The 25,264-nt window shown below is 42.6% G+C and overlaps 1 protein-coding gene across 4 annotated transcripts in view; it reads left to right on the top strand.

The window, feature by feature from the left end:
* The window catches only part of STEAP4 (STEAP4 metalloreductase), a 39,610-nt gene extending 14,807 nt beyond the window's left edge, over nt 1–24,803 (top strand). For 2 of the 4 annotated variants that reach the window (XM_030550501.1, XM_030550505.1), the window contains exons 2-5: nt 16,973–17,430; nt 19,582–20,109; nt 21,071–21,235; nt 23,604–24,803. In XM_030550501.1, coding sequence (XP_030406361.1) covers nt 16,975–17,430; nt 19,582–20,109; nt 21,071–21,235; nt 23,604–23,873 — 1,419 coding nt within the window. In that variant the 5' untranslated portion in view covers nt 16,973–16,974 and the 3' untranslated portion in view covers nt 23,874–24,803. Of the gene's footprint in view, nt 1–1,870; nt 2,097–13,542; nt 13,564–16,972; nt 17,431–19,581; nt 20,110–21,070; nt 21,236–23,603 lie in introns of those variants that run through there. The other 2 variants (XM_030550502.1, XM_030550503.1) reach the window with 2 other exon arrangements.
* Nucleotides 24,804–25,264: the final 461 nt, after the last annotated feature.

Raw genomic sequence — 25,264 nt, 5'->3', positions numbered from 1 at the left:
TCTTACACATCCTGGCTCACTGTGCAACTGGATTCCCTGGTTGCCCATTCCCCACACTCCTCCTTCCTTGTCCTCCTCCCCCTCCCTGTTCACAGTGGGGGTCTGTGACTTGGGCTCCTCCGAAGTATCCATGGTGCTCTGGGGGAGGGAGTCTCCACCAAGGATGGCTGGCATGTAGCTTTTTGTAAAAGCAACAGATCTCCAACTCCACACCAGATTGATTGTTGACCTCTCTTCCATTTTGGTATGCTGTCACAGCTCCTTGGCTTTCATGAGGCACTGTTGTGTGTTCCTGTTGTGGCCCTTCTCCTGCATCCCCCAAGAAATCTGCTCGTAGCTGGATCAGAGCTATTCCTGCACAGCCTCTTCTCCCCACAGGCCCAGGAGATCCATATACCTCTTGTGTACTTTAGGCAGAAGTATATCTGCAGCGTGTCGCCGGCATGGTCAGCTAGGCAGTTACACTCAACAATGGAGAGCTGCTAGATGTGCTCACCTTGCCAGGCAACCAGGAAAAGGAATTTCAAAAATTCATGTGGCTTTAAAGGGGAAGGCAGCTGACCCCTGGGCAGAGGAGTTCACAATGGTGACCAGAACAATCAGTATGGGGCATTATGGGACAGCTACTGGAGACCAGTAATATTCAACATAAGTAATGCAGCGCTCACAGTGACACTGTATTGACCTAACTACATCAACTCTGAGTCTACGCCGCCCACAGAGGTGGTGTTAAGTCAGCGTAGCGGGGCAGTTACATCAGCAGGAGCGTCTGTCCTCTGGTGTCTGTGCCTTGTTGTGACGGGACAGGTTGCATGCTCTAATGATCCCCAGAGTCTGTATCGGTGGGGGCTTTTTGCTTCTGGTAGGTTCAACCATGCTGGATTGATCTGTGGGGGAGAGGCCAGCAAAACAGACACCCTGGTCCTCCAGGTTGGGGGTTAGGCACAGGGCTAACAACTCTGTCTTGTAAAAAACAAAATATGTTATGGAAACAGTGATGGAGAAATTAACCATTACTGTGTGTGATGGCCTTCAGGAGTCATTGACCCATATAACTGCCAGTAGTGGAAGCCACTGGCATGAAGACTGAAGTGCTCAACACCAAGTCAAAAAACAAACTTGGTTTTTGGAACATACAATGTACGGAGCAAGGAACTAGCTCAGGTCACAGCAGAGATGAAACGCCGCAGCTTTTACATCCTGGTTGTCAGCAAGATCTGATGGGTGGGATCAGGAAGATTAACAACAGCCTTGGAAGAAATTTTACTGTTTTCTAGACGGGATAATGGACAACACCGTGAGGGTGTTGCCATACTTTTGAAGAAGGGAGTGGAGCATTCCTTGCTTGAATGGAAATCCATCAGCAGCAGACTTATGAGAGCCAGACTGAAAGGGAAACATAATAATATCCCCCTGATTCAGTGTTATGCTCTGACAAGTTACAGTGATGAAGAAGTAAAGGACAAATTCGACCTTACACTACAGGCAGAGTTAGAGAAAGTACCATGCTGCAACCTAACTATTGTCATGGGAAACCTGAATGCCAAGGTTGGTAAGAACAACACATACAATGACAGAACAATGGGAAGCTGGCTGACTTCCCTTAATAGATTACAAGCGGCCAGTAGGGTGGGGGTAAGTACTGCTCATGGACACAGTAGCCTGAATTTTTGCACTCTCTCTTTTCCTCTGCCTCAAAGCAGGAAGATCCTGCTCCAAACCAGTCAGTACTACCCAGATAAGGGGAACATGAGATTTTACACTTACCAATCAAGTATTAACACGCAAGGGTCTTTGACTGAATGTGTATAAAAGGTTTGTGAAATTTGTGTAAGACAGAATCTTTTGTACCAAGGTACAGGCTCTCCTTTTTCTGCAAAATAAAGCATTTTTCCTTATCTCTGTCAGGCTGTTAATTGGCTCTCAGCTAGGCAGACCCAATATTTCAGTAACAGTTTCTGGCAACTCCAGACGAGACTCTCCTAGCTCAGACATTGGACTCCGGATGGCTGCGGCAAACCAGGAGTGGCGCCACTGGGGTGCTTAACCCCTCTTCCTCACTTCTCCGCAGCCCCTGGGGTTCATGATCCGATAAGGTGAGCCCTAATAGGATAAGGAAATGCTATCTGGTTCTGATTAGAGGCGGGCCTCTTATCTGGTTATCTGGTTCTGGTTCTGTTCTGTTTAACCTGTTATTGTTGTTTTTCTGCTCTGTATACATTTGGGCGTTAGGAGTGTGGGCGGAACTGAACCTCTCGTTCGTAATTCCTCGGAGTGGAAGCCATGCGTGCGAGGAAGCTCTGAGGTTGAATTGAGATCCTTCTGTCCCGTCCCCTGAAGCGGTCAGTGTAATAGAAGTAGAAAAACCTGGATTAGACTGTAATTCCCTCTGTTCTCTGTGTAATTCTCTTTTCTGTTTGAGTGTCAGCAGCCAGATGGGTGGGTCTCTGGGTAAACCCTCTAAAGGGGGTTGAATTATATGTTAAGTAAATGGCCTTTACCTGGTGTTCAGAAAGGAATGTCAAGAGGAAATTGAATAGTTAAACGCCAATGGACCATGCGTTTTTGCCCAGGTGGTAAGCCTCACAAGGAAGGACTCAGGTAGTCTTGTAAGTAAAAATATTTAAGGGAAGAGACCAGGAAGGGTGGGGGCTAGTTGAGAAGCCCACCCTCCTAGCTAAACTGGTAGAGGAACAAGTTGGTGCCCATGGAAGGGGCGGTTCAGCGAGAAAAGCAGGATCGGGCCCACGGGGGCAGACAACAAACAGAGAGATTGGAAAACAGGTTGGAAATTCTGAGGGTATAGTGGAAGGAAGGAGTAAGTAAGTGTAAGCATGGGAATTTCAAATACCCAGGACAATATCTTGAAATGGTGATTTAAGTTAATATAAGTGGCTGTTGGAAGACAAGCAAGTGATTTAAGGAAGAGTGAGAAGTTAACTCTGTAGTTGCTGGAGGGAACAGCAGTTGAACTTTGTAAAATGCTAAAAAAAAAGTTCTTGGTGTCTTTAAAATGTTTGTAAATAAATTCAGGCAAAGAAATTATTAGATTGCAATCATTTGGCTATAAACAGTTTAGTTAAATTAGCTAAAAAAATATATACAGTGCTATGTAATTGAAATTTTATTAGGCTCTAAGGGGCACTATAAGTAGTGATGTTTTCTTTCAGTGTTTGAAAGCAGGAGTTAAAAGTAAAAAGCAATCAAAATTCTGGTAAAGTTAATTATGTCCCTTTTAAAGTAAAAATCTTTAAGCTGTGAATAGCTTTGAATCCAAAAGCAAGCCAGAAAGCATCTGTATTAATGCGAATTATCTAACTGATAAGGTAGAAGCCACTGAAACCTGGGCTGCCTATAAAACAAATACAAAAAAAATGGGGTAATTCCTCTGTTTTGCCTGAAATCAACAAGAGTATTTGTATATTTAAGTAATAATTAACTGTCCAGAAGGGGTAGACCTCTGGTTTTTGTCTTTCAAATAATCAAAAAAAACTGATGCCAGCTGAACAGCATTCAACATATCATGCATTTACTGGCACAATAAAAATTATGTTTTGTGTTCTATGTTCTGTCTTGTGGTGTTTGTCTCGTGGCCGGAATTGTTGTGTTTAGTGTTTTCATGGGATGGTCTGGTTTGAAATCAGGCAGAGGGGTTGAATTGGAATGCAAATACTTGTTTTATTCAACTTAAAATACAAAGTGTTTAAATAAATCAGGAAAATGTAATATACTAAAGTGTAACACATTTGCTTAAGTAAAAAAAAAAAAAAACTTCATTGGCCAAATCTTTTAATTAAAAATTGTTGTTAAAATTTGCATACCAACAGTTTTTGGGAGCAAGAGCACTCAATCCCCTAAAATTGCCAAAGTCCAGGAATTCCTGACTAGAAAGGACTTTAAAAACTGACCCTAGTAAAAAAACAAAAAATTATGCACTGGCAGAAAAAAAAAATTGTGTGACCCATGCTTGGGATTGTAATATTTAATTAGATTTTGGGGTTTGTTCTATAGGCTGCGCCCTGTGTTCTGAATAAATCCTTCAGTATGTATTGCTCTCCCTAATTAAATTTAAAATAACAGGTACCACAGGCACTTTGTTGCCCCGCCATCTCCTTTGTTACCCTGTAATACACCCTCTCCTAGGCTATTAATGTCAATGCCTCTTAAAAGTACCTAAAATTAGTTAAAAGTATACAACCAACAGATGTGATATAGTACTACACCAAAAAAATATGTATTAAAATATCAATAAACTGTAATTAATACAACACTAGGGGCTGCCATTAAATTAGCACAACAGAGGGCCTGGGTTATTTCCTCTGGAAGAAGAGGGACCTGACCAAATCCCTGTGGGATTGGGCCATTAGCTCAGTAGCCATTTAAAATATTATTAAAAGCCAAAAACATAATAAAAAATCGGGCCAACTAGAAAAGTCCACTAGCCTTATTTCTGGAGCTCAGCTAACCCAAGTACAGGCTAGAGTTGGTAAGTTACATGTTATTTCCACCCTTAGTTCTATAACCCAGAAGTTACTAACAGAGATGGTATTGAATATTACTGAGGCTGGGAAGGCATTGCAGTAAAATCTAGTATGTTTAAAAATTCAAAATTTCCTAAATAACCAGCTGATGGCCATTTGAAGTGATCTTGAGCACCATACTTGGCCCACCGCCCCTACAGACACATCAGGAGTGCCATCTGATCTGTAATCATAAAGACATATTTTAACACTTTCTAAGTGGAAGTGTGGACATTCACAGTGCTCCTTCCAAGCATTTGGACCAGTTAGGGGGGTGTGCGCTTCCACATACCAAATCCTGATGGGTCCATGGGGAAAATGCATGTGGAACTAAATTATTCACCAATACATCTAAAAAATTAAACCACCTGGTATACCTAACTAATTTATAGTCAGTGCGCCAATCCCTTAGTTGTCAAACAAACAGAATTCCATTCTTTTGTCCATGCAATCATTCCTAAGATGGGGGTAGCTAAACTAAAAAAAGCAGTTGTAAATAGTTCTGCAGGGCTTAAAAAAGCAGCTAATGCATTAATAAATGCTTTTCAAAAATTACAGCAAAAAATTAATAAAGTAGCAAAAGTAGCTTTGCAAAATAAACGTGTGCTAAATGCTATAAATGCTAAAATAAAAAAGGCTTGTGCTCGCATAAAAAAAAATGCTGTTTTTATGTTAATCATTCTGGCTTAATTAAATAAAATTTATAGGCTATTAAAAACGCTGCTATTGTTTTTCATGCTGTATCTCTTAATCACACCTTTAATTTTGAGGACTTTCTCCCAAACCTTGGGTCATGGTTTATTGGCCTTTTCGGTACAATTGTTAAATAAATTATTTTCTGTCTGTTCTTCCTATATATTGTTTAAATAGTAATACAACGCGCAAAATGTCTGTATAATGCTGTAACCAAAGGTTCTGCTGTCCGTAAAACAACTCAGTACCTGTCTCTTCAGCTTTATCGTAAATTACGTAACGGGCCTGGCAATCTGGGCTTGCCAGGCCCGAAGGGGGGATTGTAAAAGCTGGCTGACCCCCCCTTAATAAATTACAAGCAGCCAGTAGGGTGGGGGTAAGTACTGCTCATAGACACAGTAGCCTGAATTTTTGCACTCTCTCTTTTCCTCTGCCTCAAAGCAGGAAAATCCTGCTCCAAACCAGTCAGTACTACCCAGATAAGGGGAACATAAAATTTTACACTTACCAATCAAGTATTAACACGTGTAAGCAGAGTCAGGATAAGCTCTACCCTGACATCTGGTGGAAAGAATTTCAGAGAGTGTATTTGCATAGGCACGCCTACCCTATCCCAGACTGCCGAGCTGTGGGACTGCTTGGTGACAAATGACTCACCCTCAGTTGGGTGGTACTTGCTAGATAAGGGACATGGGTTCCAAAATGCAGTGAATTGAGAGAGGCTGGGGACAGGTATCTGTGCCTGGTGGTGCAGTCTCCTTGTGGAGCCAGAAACACCAGTTCCACCCCCTCCTCTCTCCACTGTGGAATGTCAGAGTTGATTTTTTTTATTCCCTCAAGAATCTAAATACAGGTTACTGAGCTGAATTCACTTTGGGCTAATGGTGCACTAGCACTGGGGCTCCCCCACTAAGAGCTGAGATCACTAAGAGTTGAAATCACTAAAGAGCTGAAATTGCTGAGCTGAGAGCACTGAGTATTGTGCTAACTAGTGGGGGAGCCTGAAGCTATACTGTGGAACAGAGCAGCTGGTGGAGTGGAGCAGTTGTGGGGACGGCTGGAGCGGATCACCGGACAGCTGGTGGCAGCAGAGTGGCTGGCAGAGCGGAGTAGCTGTGGGACGGGTGGAGCGGCCCACAGAGCGAGGGGAGCCGAGCAGTTTGCAGAGAGAACTGGAGCAGCTCATGGAGCAGAGCAGCTGGTGGAGCAGAGCTGTTTCTGAGGACAGCTGGAGGAGCAGCGTGGAGCGGCTGGTAAAGCGGAGCAGTTCGTGGAGAAGGCGGAAGCAGAACCCATGGAGAGGCAGGGCAGTTGGCCCCGGACCACGTAAGGTGCCCCTTTCTACGCAGGCTGGGGGGAGGGACCTCTACAGATAAACTCTCGAACTCTGAGGTGGCATTGACCAGAGACTTTTGGGTTGTTGGACTTTGGGGTGATTGGACTTAAAACCCTAAGGGGAAAAAGGACAGTGCTAAACGTGTTTGGAGGTGGGTTTTTGTTTATGGTTTGTGTTATAACCCTGTTTGTGGTGTTTCTCCAATGGGATGCCGCATTGATTCCTTCCTTTATTAAAAAGATTTTGCTACACTCAGACTCCGTGCTTGCGAGAGGGGAAGTATTGCCTCCTAGAGGCGCCCAGGGGGGTGTGGTATGTGAGTGTCCCAGGTCACTGGGTGGGGGCTCGAGCCGTTTATGCACTGTGTTACTGAAACGGAACCCCTGGATACTGAACCTGGCCCTTGTTGCTGCCAACTCAGAGGGGCAGAAGGGTTACACACGCAAGGGTCTTTGTCTGAATGTGTATAAAAGGTTTGTAAAATTTGTGTAAGACAAAGTCTTTTATACCAAGGTACAGGCTCTCCTTTTTCTGCAAAATAAAGCATTTTTCCTTATCCCTGTCAGGCTGTTAATTGGCTCTCAGCTAGGCAGACCCGATATTTCGGTAACAGAAAGACATGGGTGTGGCATCATGAATGAAAACAGAGAGAGGCTTGTTGATTTCTGTAATATGAATGACTTAGTCATCGGCCTAACCCTATTTGAACATTGTGAAATTCACAAACTGACATGGTGTTCTCCAAATGGCAGAGATAAGAACCAGATTGACCATATCATGATCAATGGCAAATGGTGACGCTCACTGACAGATGTGAACATGAGAAGGGGTGCAGATGTGGGTAGCGACCACCACTTTGTGACAGCCTCCATCAAGCTAAAACTGAGAAATGTGGGTTCACCAAACAAGGGAGATAGATATTATGATATTGACAAGCTAAAGTCCCTTGAAATACTGAGAGCCTTCATTCTGCAGTTAAAGAACAGGTTTCAAGCATTGCAGACTTTGATGAAGGGGCGGGGACTGCAGATGAGGAGATCAACAAGAAGTGGGACAAAGTAACAGCAATTTATAAACAAAGAAGTGAAGCCTGTCTAGGCTACAGGCAGAAGAGAAGGAAGGAGTGGATTACACCCAGCTCTTGGAACACCATAGAAACTAGACAAGGTCTGAAGAAAAAAAAGTTTTAGACACCAAATCTCGGAAGCTAAAGGACAAATACCATGAGCAGTATAACAAGGCACAACGGGAGGTCAAACACCTTGTGAGAGTGGACAAACAGCTTTATATTGATAATCTGGCAACACAAGCAGAGGATGCAGCTGCTCATGGTGAACAAGGAACTGTATAAAATGACGCGGCTTATCAGTGGTAAACGGCAGACACCAACAAACGCTCTCATCAGGAACAAACAAGGACACCTACTAACAACCAAAAAAGAACAAGAAATGCACTGGACAGAGCATTTTCAAAGAATTGCTGAACAGGGAGCCACCTAAAGAGGAAGCAAACATCCAGGAGGCAGAAGATCTTGATATCAACACAGACACCCCAACTAAGGAAGAGATCATTCAAGACATCAAATCCTTAAATAATGGGAAAGTTCCTGGCAAGGATAACTTGAATGCAGAACTGTTCAAGGTATATCTTAAATTAGCAGCATCTATCCTGGCCCCTCTATTCACATCAGTCTGTGAAAGGGAAAAAGTGCCAAATGAGTGGACCAATGGGGTTACAGTGAAGATACCAAAGAAAGGAACTCAGTGATTGTAATAACTGGCATGGTATCACACTTTTATCTGTGCTAAGCAAAGTATTATGTAGTCCAGCGTATATCAGAGGCAGTTGATAGCATTCTCAGAAAAGAGCAAGCTGGTTTTCAGAAAGGGCGTGGATGCACAGACCAGATCTTCAGTTGCCTAGGACTCTCTATTAGGAAGCAACCAACAACACCACTGCAGAGCAAAAAGTAGATAAGCTAATTGTTATAGAACTCTCATAAGGATTCTTTTCCAAAGAAGTCAATCTTCACCAAAAAAAAACCCCAGGAAAATATAATGGTAGAAAAGCCAGATACCATGTATTGATAAGCATTTCTTTGGCATTCTTCCCTATAGTCTCTGAACACCTAAATAAAAGAACTAAAAATAATTCTGATATGTTTTCTCCCAAGCATTATGTAGGTACTGTATGACTATCACAGAACAAAGCTAGGTTGTGTTGCCATCTACTGGCTGAACAGAAATATAGTGACTCTCTAAGTAAAATTTACAAACCCAAATCCAAAAATCACGCAAAATGACCATGGTTTGGAGTTTCATTACAAAAGGGAAATTCTCCAAGAAAGGCTCACAAACAAAGGCTACAGACCCATCAGAACCTGAAGAGAAATCAACTGTATTTTTCCCCCTCTCTCTCCTATAGCAGGGCTCGCGTCCACTTGCTTTTAGCTATCGGGAGGAGAGTCAATGGCTTACAATCACTTCCTCTCACATCAGTTCTTGGTCTCCCAAAGAAAGTGATGGAAGCCTTTGCCTTTGGAACATTGAGCATTAGACGTGCATAAAGATTCCATTTGCTGCTGTGGATGTCAGGGAACTGGGTGTGGCTCCCTGATTCTCTGCACTAGAGTCTTGAAGGTTTCCACTCCCTTTGCACCAGAAGCAGACTGGGGTAGAAAATCTCTCAAATGCTGGAAAGAATCCTATATTGGTAGAGAATTGGACTGTATAACATCATAGGTTTTGTTCACTGTCTTATGAGAATCTGATTAATATTGTTTAAGTCAAACTGATTCCATTTTAGAGCAGGTTGAAAATGGAAAACCATTTTTAGTGTGGAAAAAAATTAAAAATTGAGGTCACTTGCATTCTGCAGGTTTAGAAAGAATTTTTTAAAATTTCTAAAAGATTTTGTTCAGAAAAATTCTGTTTTCAGTTTTGGGGGCACTTCTTCACATTTTTCTTTTACCCCTCTCTCCCTTCATTCCCTTTGGCTACTGAAAAAGGGATGTGTAGGAGACAAAGGGTGGAAAGGAAAAAACAAACTGAACACCTTCCCCCCCTCACACACATACTTACTTTTCATTTTCTAGTGTGTTTGGTTTTGGGGAGGGATCGAGAGACTGAAATTTTCTGAACAATTATTTTGAAACTTTAAACTATGTTCTCTTTTTTTCCCATTCCCAAACATTTTAAGGAAAGACACCAAGGGATATTTCACATTAAACTACTTTCCCTTGTGTTTTACAAATGATTTTCCTCTGAAGTTTCTTAGAGGGCAGGCAAGCAGACAAATTATTGAATGACTGAATTGAAATAGGGGGATAGATATGTGTCTAGATTCCAGGAAACAAAAGATTAGATTCTTCAAACACCTGTAAAAGCACCAGCCCATGTAAACATAAAAGGAGTGTTTTTAGAATAACCGATTACATTTTCACATTCATTGAACAAATAGGACAAATAGTTATAAAAGAGTGAAGCAGCCCAACATAGGGAACAATCCTGCAAGGTACTAAACATCTTCAACTCCCAGAACACTGACTGGGAGACAAGTTCATTATATTCATGTTCTTCTTGCTAAATGAATATTAACAGACATGAAATGCTGACTATTTTAAAATAGTAGGTAGTACACAGGCTTCTGAGTTTCAGAAGATACTGAGCATCTCAGAAGATCAGGTCCTGGCTAACGGCATGAGAATCACTTTAAAATCTCTTCAGTGATTTTACATCAAACGCAGACTGTAGAACAGTGATACTCAGACTGAGACTCGTAAGCCGCAAGTGGCGCTTTAATGTGTCTCCTGCGGCTCTTGGCAGCATATGATATTAAAATACTGTGTGATTTTATTATTAACCAATCTCAGTTATTAACCAATCAGGATGCTTTTACTATGTTGTTAACCACCGTAGCTGATGAAATAATAATACTTGGTCAGTCATTTTGCTATGAGAATAAATGAAACAATGACTTCACACTCCTGTGGCTCTTTTGGGTAATGTTGATTGCTAATTTGGCTCCTGAACCACTGAGGTAGAACCAGAACAGCATGATAACCCTTTTGTAGCACGAGCTATTTAGCATTAGGTCACAGTGTAACAGAAATCTCTGATAAAATATCTGTAATTTAGTGCCCATTTTTATTTATTTATTTGTATTTTTATATATTTGTAATATATCTTAATGAATAACATTTAAAGGGACGTAACTAAATCTGTTTCCATGTGATTTATTTTTTATAGCTTCCCACTTTGCTGAAGCTATTTCATAAGGCTGCAACTCATTTTAATTGAAAGAGTAATTAAATATGCATATATCCAAACAACACAACTCCAGAATTGTTCAAAAGAGGCTAAATTCAAAGTGTGTATTAATTTTTTCCATCCATTTTTGGAATAAGTGGTAGGATGAAACCTGTGTCATTAACATATTAATTATGGATATTTTGAAAAATTAAATAATGTGCTATTTCAGAACACCCAGCATTAATATTTTCTTAAACCAAGTGTCAAAAACCTCTGGCACGTGGCTCACCAGGGTAAGAACCCTGCCGGGCTGGGCCGGGCCAGTTTGTTTACCTGCCTCGTCAGCAGGTTCAGCTGACTGCAGCTCCCACTGTCCATGGTTTGCCATCCCAGGCGAATGGGGGCTGCGGGAAGCAGCACAGGGCAAGGGATGTGCTGGTCACGGCTTCCCACCTTCCACATTGGCCTGGAATGGCGAACCGCAGCCAGTGGGAGCCATGATCGGCCAAACCTGCGGACATGGCAGGTAAACAAAATGGCCCAGCCCACCAGGGTACTTACCCTGGTGAGCTGTGTGCCAGAGGTTGACAATCCTGCCTTAAACACTAGTGTAAGACTTTATGTTCATCAGCACTTAGGTTTTTTTAATTCGTTTTTTTAGCTAATTACAACAGCATCTATAAGCTCCAACAAAGATCAGAATCACATTGTGCCAGGTGCTGTGCGCACAAGCAGCAAGAGACAGACTCTGCCTTTAAAAACTCAGTCTAATAGACAAGACAGACAAAGGACGTATTATTCCCATATGACAACCTGGGAATTGAGGCACAGAGAGTTCAAGTGACTTGGCCATGGTCACATAGGAAGTCTGTGACAGAGGTGAGAATTGAACCCAGTCCAAAGTCTTGGGGCTTGGTCCTGAAAGGTACTGAGCATTCCGCCCCTCATCCAGCAAGGCATTTAAGCGAGGAACAATCAGTTACACACATACAAAATGGGAAATGACTGCCTAGCAAGGAGTACTACAGAAAGGGATCTGAGGGGGGGTCATACTGAACCACAAGCTAAATATGAGTCAACAGTGTAAAACGAGAAATAATTCTTCCACTTTACTCCATGCTGATGAGGCCTTAACTGGAGTATTGTGGCCAGTTCTGGGCACATTTCAGGAAAGATGTGGTCAAATTGGAGAAAGTCCAGAGAAGAGCAACAAACACGATTAAAGGTCTAGAAAACATAATCTATGAGGGAAGATTAAAAAGAACTGGGTTTGCTTAGTATGGAAAAGAGAAGACTGAGAGGGGACATGATAACAGTTTTCAAGGTACATAAAAGGTTGTTACAAGGAGGAAGGAGAAGAATTGGTCTTCTTAACTTCTGAGGATAAGACAAGAAGCAATGGGCTTAAATTGCAGCAAAGGAGGTTTAGGTTGGATATTAGGAAAAACTTCCTAACATTCAGCGCCATTAAGCACTGGATTAAATTGCCTATGGAGGTTGTGGAGATTTTTAAGAGTAGGTTACACAAACACCTGTCAGGAATGGTCTAGATCATTGTTTCCCAAACTGGGGGGTGTGCTCCCCTCGGGGGAGCGTGAAGAAATTCCAAGGGAGGCTTGAGGCTGCCTGGTCCTTGAGCTCCCAGCCGGGGAAACTAGCCCCTGTCCCCTCCCCTCCGGTCCCCCCTCCCCTGCAGGCATGCCACCACATGGGCAGCGTGACTTGCGCCCACCCACCTCCCAGGCTTTCCAATAAGCCAGTCCTGCTGCTCTGAACGGCCTGGTAAGGGGGTGGGAAGTGGGGGAGGGGGGTTGGATAAGGGGCAGGAGGTCCCGGGGGGCAGTCAGAGGAAAGGGAGCAGTTGGATGGGACAGAGGTTCTGGAGGTGGCGGTCAGGAGACAGGGACCGGAGGGGGTTGGATAGGGAGTGGGGTCCCGGGGGGGTGGTTAGGGATGGGGGGGTCCTGGGAGGGGGCAGTCAGGGGACAAGGATGCGGGCGGGGGGGTTGGATGATGGTAAAGGACAGGTGGGGGGGGCATGAGGGTTTCTCAAAAAATTAAAAAGGGAATGTGATGCTGAAAAGTTTGGGAACCACTGGTCTAGATAATACTTAGTCCTGCCATGAGTGCAGGGGACTGGACTAGATGACCTCTTCCGTCATGTAATTCTATGATACTATGTGCTCAACTTTAATCATGTGAATTGTCCCATTAAGTCATGCTTAAAGCAAAGCATATGCCTAAAGCCGTGCTTTATCAGACCAGTGTTTTCAAACACCACATGGGATGAACCCTGAGCCACAAGATGATATAGATGTTATGCTTCATGTACGGTCCTTGATATTGATGCTATATTAAAATACATCAGCTGATGTAGTAAAGTATATTAGTAGGGATTACAGCTGGAGCTGTGGGAAACTCACTAGGTCTTTTTGTCATGGATTCTGTCAGACGCTTGTTAGTTTTGATTTTCACACTTTCATACCCATTGAGCTGCAGCCTGAGTTTTAATTTTGAACCAAATGCACATAGGAAAGCCAAAACTCAGAAGAAAATCATCATTCCCTGTAGGTTTCTGAGGGTTTGAGATACCGAGATGACTTATCACAGAAGATTCATTACAAATCATAAACCCGGAGGTGAAAGTAGGCCAGTGTGGGCCTGTCTGACGTAGTGGTAAGAAGAGACCGCCGGTACCGGCCTGCGGCAGAGCTTTAACATCACTGCTCCTTCCTCCCCGCCCCACATCCAGGGCTACCGACAGGTAGGCATGCTACCGGCAGGGCCACCGATAGGGAGTGAGTGGGGGCAAAAGAGGCAGCTTTCCCCAGGGCCCGGTGATTTAAAAGGGCCTGGGGCTCCCAGTTGCCTCTACCGTGGCAGCAGCCAGAGCGCCAGGCCATTTAAATCATCACCAGAGCCCCAGACAGCACGGGCTGGGCAGCATGGAAGGGTTGGCTGGGGGATACTGACCCTCAGCCCTGCACCTTTCACCCAAGATCCCACCCCTTCCAAGAGCCCAGAGCCGGGCCCCTGTACTAGTAAGTAATTTATCTTACTTTCACTCCTGCATAAACCTCAGTCTAGAAAAAAAAAATCAAGCCAATTCAGCAACAGCCGGAAATTTTACTGAATATTGCCAAAATGCTTGGGGGAATAATAGGACTGAAAAGGGGTTAGATGGAAGTCAACTCATTTCATTTCCATATTTGTTCTTTTAACTAAGCAAGTTACAGATGATTTGTAGCTTCATAGCCAACTTTTTCCATATGATTTAGTACAGTGCTGTGTTCTTGGATTATGTGTTGCAGGAACAAATGTTAAACTACACAAAGTTACCAAACAAGATTTTACAATGTACGATATCTATGAAGACATTAACTACTGACTAATTTATCTCTGGTATTTGTGTGCTATCAAATCACTATGGTGATGGTAATAAGCACCATCATCTTTCATTATGTCTGACACTCAGTACTTCCTAACAAACAATGCTGAATTCTCCTTACTTTATTCATGCAAGTGGCCTCACTGCATGGCATGGGACTAGTTGTGAGAATTTGGCCTATCAGCTCTAAGGGCCCAGTCCTACAAGGTACTAAGCAACCTCAACTTCAGCTTAACTAGGAACTGAAGATGCTCAGAACCCTATAGAAAGATGTCAACGCCTTGTTGAATAGGGCCCTAAATAGTAGGCAAAGAAAAAAAAATTCTTCTGCAGACTTCTCTCTAGGGAAGAGGAATGGAGAATTCTAGAAAGGGATGAAAGAGAAAAGAGCCCAGTGTGCGGTAGAGGAAAAAGCATACAGCCAGCCCTCCTTAAAGGCATTTTTGGGATCTGAGCCTGCCGCCACTGAAGTGAAAGACAGAATTCCCATTGACTTCATTAGGAGCAGGATGGACCCTGAAATACAGTCATTGAATCATCTTTGCTCTCTGACACAAGCCAGTGCAATGTTTACTTCTTACCTTTCGGCTCCTACAAAACAGTTTATTACCACTATACTATGCCACAGCCAGCCCAAGTGTGATTACTGTCACCCTGAAGAGTTGTAAAAGACTATGTTATTTGTCCTTTGCTTCAGATGTGGGTGAATTCAGTTATTTAATCTCTCCTTCTCCAGTTCTCAAGAATCATATGGCAAGGCCTACATGAGGAACATTTAGTTTTGTGAGTGCTTGGCCTGTAACTGGAGGCATATAAACAGAAAACAATATTTAAGGTCTCTAGAGGTCAGAACATTGCTTGCTGGATCATCTGGGCAAGTGCTTAGCCCCAAATAATCATCAGCAAATTAAATGTTTGGTATTCTATTTTAAAGAACATTGGAGACAATTTGTAGATTTGTTTCTTATTGCTGTAGCTTTCATGAAATAAAATGTTTATAATGTTAATTAATTCAACACGTCACATAGAAACAGCCATTTGATTTCCATTCAAATCTCAGTTAGGAGAGGACATGACTGCCACACAGTTCACTCAGTGCCAGCTTTCTGACTTCTTAAGGTTGGAGGAACTGGAAGATTTGGGTAGGATACTGCCATATTTCAAACAAAGTCAATCCTCCAGTTTATAGTATAGAATATGTTAAAAAAAGGAATGTTACGTCTTACTATGTAGTGGCTCAGAGAAATTAATCAGTATTACACATGCTGCTATTCTGCTTTGAAATATATGAATATCCACAAGAGGGAATTCTACAGCCTTCCTCCCATTTGCGTCTCTGTAAAGGGGTTCACTCATCACAGTTGCACCTCCTTAGTGGTATCTGGGAATTAGCTTTCACCGTGTCTTGTACCCCCTTCTGTCAGTTACTCATATTGTGGCCCCTCTTTCTCTCTGTGACTCAGGGGACTCCCTCTTTGTGACTTGTCCCTCCAGACAGGTCAATATATAGTCCTCTCCTTTCAAGGTAACAAAGTTTCATCAGACAAGCTGTCCAGATGCCACCTCAGACAGTCTTCTATTTCACATCGCCAGGTGCTGTGCCATGTTCCCAGTAGCTGGTAGAGGAACTCAGGCCCTCCTTCTACACTGGGTTCCAGCTCAGGAACAATATAACCAGCAGCCATGGTCTGTGCAGTCCCACTCCTTGCTGCTGTTTCCCTGGGCTTCTTCCAACCCAGGCTCTCTTCCTCGTAACTTCTCTGGGTAGATCTTTCTTCCAGGGCTAGGATCAAGGGCCTATTCTCCCCCCAGGTGTCCTATTCACCACCTCTCTGTACCCAGGGAGTGACTGAAGATTCCCTCCCTTTAGCCCTCTTCTGCTCTCATCTTCCTGGCTTTATGCTAACCAGCCTGCTCCTGCATAGCTGGGCTTCATGATCCATTAAGCCTGGCTCTCCTTCCAGGTGCAGCCAGGAACCATAACTGACCTCTCAGGCTCACATTAACTCTTTCAGGGCCTGTGGGGTACACACCCCTTCACAGTCTCCCAGGACATCAGCAAACCCAACAGAGAGTGATTTTTAAACATGTCCAAAGGAAGCGCAATGTAGTATCACATGACAGAGCACACAAACAATAGCTTCTTAGAACTTTCTACTTATCGGTCCCTTTGAATAGGTTTCCTTTGTATAGTATGTATAGATACATAGAGAAAGGATGGTGGGGTGTTAGGACACTACCAGGGACTCAGGAGGCCTGGCGTCAATTCCCTGCACTACCATAGACTTCTTGCATGACCTTGGGCAACTCTCTTCATCTCTCTGTGCTTCAGTCCACCATCAGTAAAGTGAGAATAATAATCCTTTCTTCTCTCACAGGTGTGTTGAGAGGATACGACTGTAGGCTCTTTGGGTCAAGGACTGTCTTTTTGTCCTGTATTTGTACAACATCTTACACAGTGGGGTCCTGGTCACTGGGGACCCTTGGTGATACCACAATGCAAATAAAGGCACTTAGATATTACAGTGAAGTGGGTCATATAAGTACCTACTAGATCAATATTTATGTATACATTGCTTATAATAGAATCATTATAAGTAAAGGAAATACACTCTAGTAGCACAGTAAGTCCTCTGACAATGTGTGTTAATTCTTAGACTTTCCTGCTAAATGGTCCAAGAAACAAAGAGAACGTTAATATATATTTTGGTATAATCAAAGCACCATGTTAGTTTGTCCTTTTCAAAGTATTCCTGTTTTGTTTTTCACTATTACTGTTTTTTAGATATGGAGAAAAATTCTTCCAACATGATCCCTCTTACTGAAAACTCTCCCCCTAAAAAAGAGATGGTGTGTATTTTTGGAACAGGAGATTTTGGAAGATCTCTGGGATATAAAATGCTCCAGTGTGGCTACTCAATAGCGTTTGGAAGCCGAAATGCACAGACTTCCAGTCTGATTCCCAAAGGCACAGAGGTACTGAGCCACAGAGAAGCTGCGCAGAAGGCTGACATTATTATTGTAGCAATTCAGAGACAACATTACAACTTCCTCACAGAGTTAACTGAAGTTCTCCATGGAAAAGTATTGGTGGATGTAAGCAACAACCTCAAAATAAACCAATATCCTGAATCCAATGCTGAATACCTTGCTCAACTGGTGCCAGGCGCTAAGGTAGTGAAAGCATTTAACACCGTGTCAGCATGGGCCTTGCAGTCAGGCACGTTGGATGCAAGCAGACAGGTAAGATGAAAGAACAAGAGTTTCTTGTAAATTATATCATATGGTAATTTCTGAACAGTACAGCAAAATACATGTAAATAAAGAGAAAAGTACCAGACAAGGTTCAGATGCAACTTTCATTATGATTCCCTGTGTTCAGTCAAATAACTAAGCTAAAAAAATCCTTTCATGCTCATATATGATTGTTTGATCTTAGCCTAGAAATAAATCTCTATCCCCAACATTTAAAAAACATTGATTTTCCCTGCCTTTTGATCGTTAAGCACATATCCCTCACCCCCAAACTGCAGGAAGATGTTAACAGAGATCAGAGAAGGGAACTGCTGTTATGTATCTACAGTGTTGGGAGGATTTTAAAATCATCTAAAAATGTTTGTAAGTTACAAGCAAGAGGAACTTTAAAAAGAGGTATGAAATGAGGATTGTAGGAAGCTGAACATGGGAAAGACTAAGGAAAGAAATTGAGAAGAAAGAACCAAAGAATCAAGAGAAGATGGAAAGAAGAGAGGAAGAAGCATAAAGAGGGAACTTGGACAAAGCAGGAGGAGAACTGAGACAGAAAGGAATGCAGGGTGGAGAAGAAATATCAAGTTGTGTAAATCACACTTCCATGCTGGCTACTTTCAGGTAGTGGATACGTGTGGAAGCAGATATATCCCTTCCCACAGAGTTCAGAAGCAAGGTTGGACTTATCCAGAGTTCAGAAGTGTTGCAGGGATGAGCAGGGGGCAAGAAGGGTATGGAGATTCTGATACTTAGGCAGCTTGGGATGGCTGGAGGAACTATGAAGTTTGTTAGCCGTCTTCATGGTTCTCCGACCCTTGGTCCATTGTGTGCTGGGCTAGGCCTGAGAAGCAGCTTATTGCAACTTCAAGGGTTTCTTTAAGCTGCTTCAGGTGCAACTGTCCCCAAGGGACTGCTCTGGCAGCCAGGAACCATCAGAGTTCCCTTACGCTGTGTGCTGCCTCAACTGGTCACTTAAGTCATCATAAAAACTGCTTTGTGCTGCCAGGGCAGAGCCAAGGAGCTGGTGCCTTGTACTCCTGTCCAGGCTGATCTCTACACAGATGTAGCTCCCTTCAGGCTCCACTATGGTCAGAAGCTCCAAAAATCCTCATTATTTTGGGTCTGAATGAAAGCAGGTTGCCTTTTTTCTCCATACTCCAAGATGAGTACTGTCTTTCCCAAAACACCCTTCTCTCTCTCCCCCTCTTGTCCCCACCATCCTTCTGGCTGCCCTGTGCACATGATAATTGGCTGGTGAGGGTGCACTTTTCTATTACCCTGCTTACCCATATGAGAGAGGCTCCCTCCACATTGTTCTCAGAATCCTTGAAGAGAAATATTTTATTTTAAATGACAGGTGATCTATATTCCTATTACCTGTATCTCAATTGCTCTGGGTCCCTTGGGAATCACTGTTTTATATGTGTGGTGCAAAAATGGAAGATTGTGACCATTTATATAAAATCCTCAAGAACTTTTTACCAGTAAGATGCAATTGTGTTTACAAATTGCTTGACAGAGTTGTCTTCCAAAGCATGTGCTAAAATCCAATAGTTCTAGCTGAATATCATTAAGTATATTGTAATTTGCTATTTTCATATATATGATTGTTTCACTTTAAACCTTCCACCTCAGTGAAAAGGCTTTACTTCTGATTCTGATTCTCAGTAGTGGAACATGTTATTGTTTAACCCCTGCATGAAAGGGTATATCTTCACTACCGGCCATATTGGCAGGTAGCAATCGATTTCTCGGGGATCGATATATTGCGTCTCATCTAGATGCGATATATCGATTCCCGAATGCGCTCCTGTCGACTCCGGAACTCCACCAACACGAATGGCAGTAGCGGAGTTGACGGGGGAGCTGCGGACATTGATCTCATGCCGTGAGGACGGTAGGTAACTCGATCTAAGATACTTCGACTTCAGCTACGCTATTCATGTAGCTGAAGTTGCGTATCTTAGATTGACCCCCACACACACACACAGTGTAGAGCATCCCAAAAACTGGCAAGAAAACCAATGATTTCTAGAAAGTTTGGAAATACAATCAACTTTAAGGTCTTATTTTATACCCATACAGGTCAACAGTAAAGTCTGTCCCAAAGATTTGCCACAATAAAGCCCATTCTTTTTGTTGCAGGTGTTTGTCTGTGGAGATGACAACAAAGCCAAACAAATGGTGATGGATATTGTTCGGACTCTTGGTCTTACACCATTGGATCAAGGCTCTCTCTTGGCAGCCAGAGAGATAGAAAATTACCCATTGCAGCTCTTTCCAATGTGGAAGTTTCCCATCTACTTGGCTATTGGCCTAAGTGCATTTTTTTTCTTCTACAGTTTGATTCGTGACGTAATCTACCCCTGCATATATGAAAACAAAGATTTATCATTTTTTATTGCAATTTCCATTCCAAATCGGGTCTGCCCCATAGTGGCACTCATCCTTCTTGCTTTGGTTTACCTTCCTGGCATAATTGCTGCAATCCTCCAGTTACACAGAGGTACAAAATACAGTCGTTTCCCAGACTGGCTGGACAAATGGATGCTTTGTAGGAAACAGCTTGGATTAGTAGCCTTGGTTTTTGCTTTTCTACATGTTTTGTACACGCTTGTTATCCCTATTCGCTATTATGTAAGATGGAGATTAAATGTTTATGTCATATCTCAGGTAAGTTTCTGTTCATTGCTCCCCCCAACCCCATTATATATGTTACTGTTTTGTAGGTTGAGTTTCAGAATTTGATGTCAAAAGTTATATTTGTATTGATTTTATGCTATTGAATTTCTTTGTATGGTTTCCTCTAGGCATCTGTATTTCCAAAGATCACTGGTGCGGTGATTAAATGGGGGACTTCTGATCTCAATCTTCCTTCTGGCTAGTGTAGTGATTAACAACAGGTGTAGAAAAATATTAATTATAAATAATTTTGAGGTACATGTTCCACGTTTCTGTATACCCCTTTGAGAGTGGCACATTTACTGACATGCAGAAAGCCAGGCCTTATTTTTAAAAATAACCACATTCTTTCAGTCATCAAAATGTATGTTCACATTACAAAGCTTTATTAATGCTACACTAAGGCTGTATGCAACACTGTATCTGCTGCTTCTGAGCAGCAGCGGCTCCAGGCACCAGCGCTCCAAGTGCATTCCTGGGGCGGCAGGCCATGGGGAGCGGCCTGCCAGTCCCTGCTAGGGCGGCAGTCAGGCAGCCTTTGGCAGCTTGCCTGTGGGAGGTCCGCCAGTCCCGCAGATTTGGCAGTGGGTACGCTGAAGCTGTGGGACCGGCGGACCTCCCGCAGGCATGCCGCCGAATCCATGGGACCAGGGACCTCCCCACAGCGTGCCGCCGAAGGCAGCCTGCCTGCCTGCTATGCTTGGGGCAGCAAAAAAGCTAGAGCTGCCCTTGCCTCTGAGTGGTACATGCTATGGAAGACCCTGCATACTGGCAGTTCAGAACACCCACTCTGTTCAGGAGACAAGATGGTCTGCTGTTTTAGATTGTTTTAATCTATTTACAAAAACCTTTTCAGTCCACCTTAAAGGAAACCTTATGTTAAAGGGCATTTTTCCGTCCATTGGAGCTGTAGCTACTGCACTATTAAAGTATATGTGATATTTTTCTTCAGATAAAGGACAACAGAACAGATCCATTTAACAACACTAACGGCTGGATTAGCGACTCTTATCTGGCTTTAGGCATCCTGGGATTTTTTCTGTTTGTCTTGCTCGGAATAACTTCCTTGCCCTCTGTCAGCAACAGCGTCAACTGGAGAGAATTTCGATTTGTACAGGTGAGAAATATACCTTCTTTCAACTAAAAAACTAAGTTCATATCCTTTCTCTCTGTTACATTCCCTGCACTCTTCTGTCAATTTTCATGTTTCCCTGGTAGCTCATGATGGTGGCACTGTGGTCAACACCTACATAAAGTAAAATTAGGAAAACTGAACTTCCAAACAACAAATGAAAAGTTGCAATGATACATTTGTTGCTTTCAGAAGATGATTGTAGAAAACAGAGTGATCAGTTACATTGAGTAAACTCCTGAAATATTCAGCCACTGATTAAAAACCCATGTTCTTTCACTAATTATTTTGACTCTAAGTATTTACTCCAGATTGAAATTTCAGTTAACATTAGTCTGGAAATTCAGTGTGTTGAATAAATTGACAGTTATTGTCACTGTGAAGTGCCAACAATATTCAGACAACATACAAGCAACTATACCACCACTTTTTAACGTTTCATAAATGAAAAGTCAATATTAACAATCCATTTTCCCCTCTCAGCACTGGAAAAATGTGGTGATTTTCTAAGTGATTGTCATAAAATGATGCACTCTATCTGGCAGGAGGTAGCTTTTCTTTAGACTCTCCATATAAGCAACACAGCCTTCCCCCCATCTTTGTGAGACCATAAGCATCTCTTAAAAGGAATTGTGCAAAACATGCCCCATCCCCCAGAACAAGAGATTGGTTGAAAAACATAAGTATTAGCCAAAAATATGTTCATATGGGTGAGGGTGAGAGAGTTAGCTCATATTTCATTGCCGCATTTGCCTCATTTTCAAACACAACGATTGGACATCATAGGTCCCAGGATTTGAAAATCAAGACTTACAAGGAATGCTGTGTATGATTAAAGGGTTCTGTTCCTTTAAGGGGACAGGCTGGAGCCCAAAGCTTGGGAATAATCAAAGAAGCCCTGACAGGGCTGAGTTCTATAAAAGGAACAGGAAGCACAGCGTGTCAGGTAGGCTGAAGTGAATGACAGTTGCTCTAATAGGCACTAGGAGAGAGACTTGGAATGGATTCAGAGACTTGGGAGTGGACTTTAAGTTTGGGCAGCTTGAACCAGAGCCTGATGAGCTATTTGTTGTACTGGTTCCTGGGCTGAAGCCTTTTTAAAAGGGCACATGCTATTTTGTTTAAAAAATATTTGCTTCTTCTTGCCTGGGCTGTTAAACTGAAATCTACTGCTGCCCTACTTGGGACAATCATGGTAGGGCACTCCAGCAGTGTTGCTCTGGGCTGCAATGGGGTGCTCATCGACTGCCTGCACTTTTACAGCATCCTAGTCAGATGAGAAATTTATGCTCCATTTATGAAAGAGAATTTAAGGCTACAAAATAGTGTTAATCTATAAACTGTAAAATGGTTAGTCCACTGAGCTGGTCAGCCATGGGGAACTTTTTTGAGCACAAAGTATCAACATTTAATTTTGTATAATGCCATCAAGTGCCAACCTTAGCCAGGCTGAAATTGCCCCTGTTTATGTGCACTTGTTCTTTCTGCCTCCTCTTCAGCCCCTTTATGCCTCTAGTCCATCTTTGACCCTTTCCCTCTCTCTGTGTTTGAATTCTCTTGTCAGTCTGTCAATGGCACTCATCTGGCACTTGACAGCATTATCTGCCCCTACTGCTCACTTGTCCTGACATTGCTCGTCCCACCTACAGAGATGTGGGCCATCCACACTGCTAGTCCTACCTCACCAGATATCAGGGAGCCAGTGGGGCATGTCACAGCTTGTTTGGCTGCATTAGCAGCCATCCCTGCTGCTACAAATCCTGCCTCCCAACTCCGTGTTGGACACCTATAGGGAGCCTGCCTTTCCTCTAGTGAGTCACCTGTTCTAAGGTCCAGCTCATGAGCAAGCACAACTGGTAAACCCATGGCACATGATATCATGTGGGTATAAATAGTACAACCCTGGTGACAGTGCAACACTGATAACTGTTAGCACTTGGTTCATAGGAAGCATTGCAGCCACTGGTTGGCTTCAATGCATGCATTCTGGGCTACGGGGGGAAAGTCTACTGTCAAGAAAGCTTTGGTGTATTGAAGAAACTCAGATGATATGAAAACTCTTGTTGTACTATCATTATGGCCTCTAAAGAGCTAGGGCCTCTGAATTAATTTTCACCAATTTTCATGAAAATTATAACCAGATGGGCGTAGGTGTGACCTGGCAAAAATTATCAGAATTGCCAAGCAAATGTTTTGAGAAGTAAAAAGCTTTGGTTAAGAATATAAAGCAATTTCACCTAGACAGTCTCAGTTCATTCCCAATTTTGGTTATATCCCAGTAGTTTATAAATAACATTTACTGTAAAGTTTATTTTACAATCTTAACTGATGCTCTTTTTTTCCCTCCCAATAGTCCAAACTGGGATACCTGACACTGATTTTGTGCACTGCACATACGCTGGTCTTCGGTGGAAAGAGATTCTTGAACCCTTCAATGTATAGATGGTATCTTCCTGCAGCATATATGCTTTCTCTCATTGTTCCTTGCATTGTCCTGGCCATTAAATTTGTTCTGATATTCCCATGTATAGACCGACCACTCACACAAATTCGACAGGGCTGGGAGAGGAACTCCAAAGGTTCAAAACAATCATACTACAATGATAGCAAGTCAGCAGTATAATCACTTAGTAAACACCCAATCTGTATATCATTGCAATGTCTCAAAAACTTAAACTTCTATATTAATGTCCTTTCCCAGTTTTATATGCAGGAAAAGGCAAAAAGGAGGAAACTTTGCCAGGACCGAGCAATTTATCAATATAAAAAATGACCCACGGCCAATCTTAAACACAAATAAAGCCAGAAGCCACTGAGAATGCTCTGTGAACCATGAGCTGGCATCATCTCCTTCTCATTCATACTATAAACTCACTGCTAGTCTGCCTTTCCCACTCTCCTGGCATCAAGACTGGAGGAAGAAACTGTCTGATTTCCCTCCTTTTATTAGTATGGAATCCCACTTGGGATAGGGCACTGCCAGTTGTTAGGCTGGCCCTGCCTGGACCATGGGCAAAGAGGAGCTCAGCTCTTTGATGACTTTGCTTGCTCTCCATTAACCTCTGTTTCAGTAGAGGTCTATAGCTACACTGTACGTATACCTTAGATAACTGGCCACGTTTTGTTTGGTTTCTGTACAGAAATTTTATTGTCGGAAGTGGTTGGGCCAGTGGTCCTTGCTACACTGGACTACCGCAAACTCAGGCATCAGGCTGCTGGGAAGTGGGGAGGAAAGAGACTTTCCAAAATCATTTGGTAAGGAAAGTAGTGCAAGGAAAAGAAAGATCTTGGTTATGGTGGTTACAAATGTGTGTTTCTCCATCTAGTGCAAATGAAGAGTGACCAGTGATTGAGATTGTGATTATGCTGCATTCTCAAGTTAAATCAATTAGTCATTTTGCTTAATATGAATTTGTGGCTAAATTTGTTTAGTCTATGCTTGTAATGAGTTATAATCACTGATGTAATATGCTGTTTTATTGGAATTTTGTGTTATAAGTTCAATAAAGATGAGGTCTTTTGCTTTCCAAAATCCTGGGGTTCAATATGACCAAGTGTTGCTCAGCAGCAGTTATACTGTGCATATTTCAGTGACAATGAAGCAAATCCTTAAAATAATTGATGTCTGAGAGTCATGTTGGGGATCCTGTAATGCAGAAGGACTGTAAGTGCTCTATAGATTTACGCTTAGCATCAAGTCACCTGTGAGTGACCATGCTGCTGATAAACAGGGAACAGATGGTGAATGATGACTTTGTGCTAGAATTGGGGTGACTAGAGAAACCATCAGACCTCTTTGCAGTGGGTGGGGGAAGAAAAGAATGAATAATGGGTTTTAAGAGGAACAGACTCGCTCACCAAATCGTCTGTCTTCTCCCCACTGTTTCAGTGACAAGATAAACACATACAAATGGGTAATTGTAATCATGAAATCACTAATTGAAATTTCAAATGGGTACTATCAACTAGGCCAGAATAAACAAACAATCATTATCTGACACTTTCCAAAACCTT

The sequence above is a fragment of the Gopherus evgoodei genome, chromosome 2 (genome assembly GCF_007399415.2).
Source record: "Gopherus evgoodei ecotype Sinaloan lineage chromosome 2, rGopEvg1_v1.p, whole genome shotgun sequence".
Taxonomy (NCBI): Eukaryota; Metazoa; Chordata; order Testudines; family Testudinidae; genus Gopherus; species Gopherus evgoodei.
This window is presented reverse-complemented; position numbering and strand designations above follow the sequence as displayed.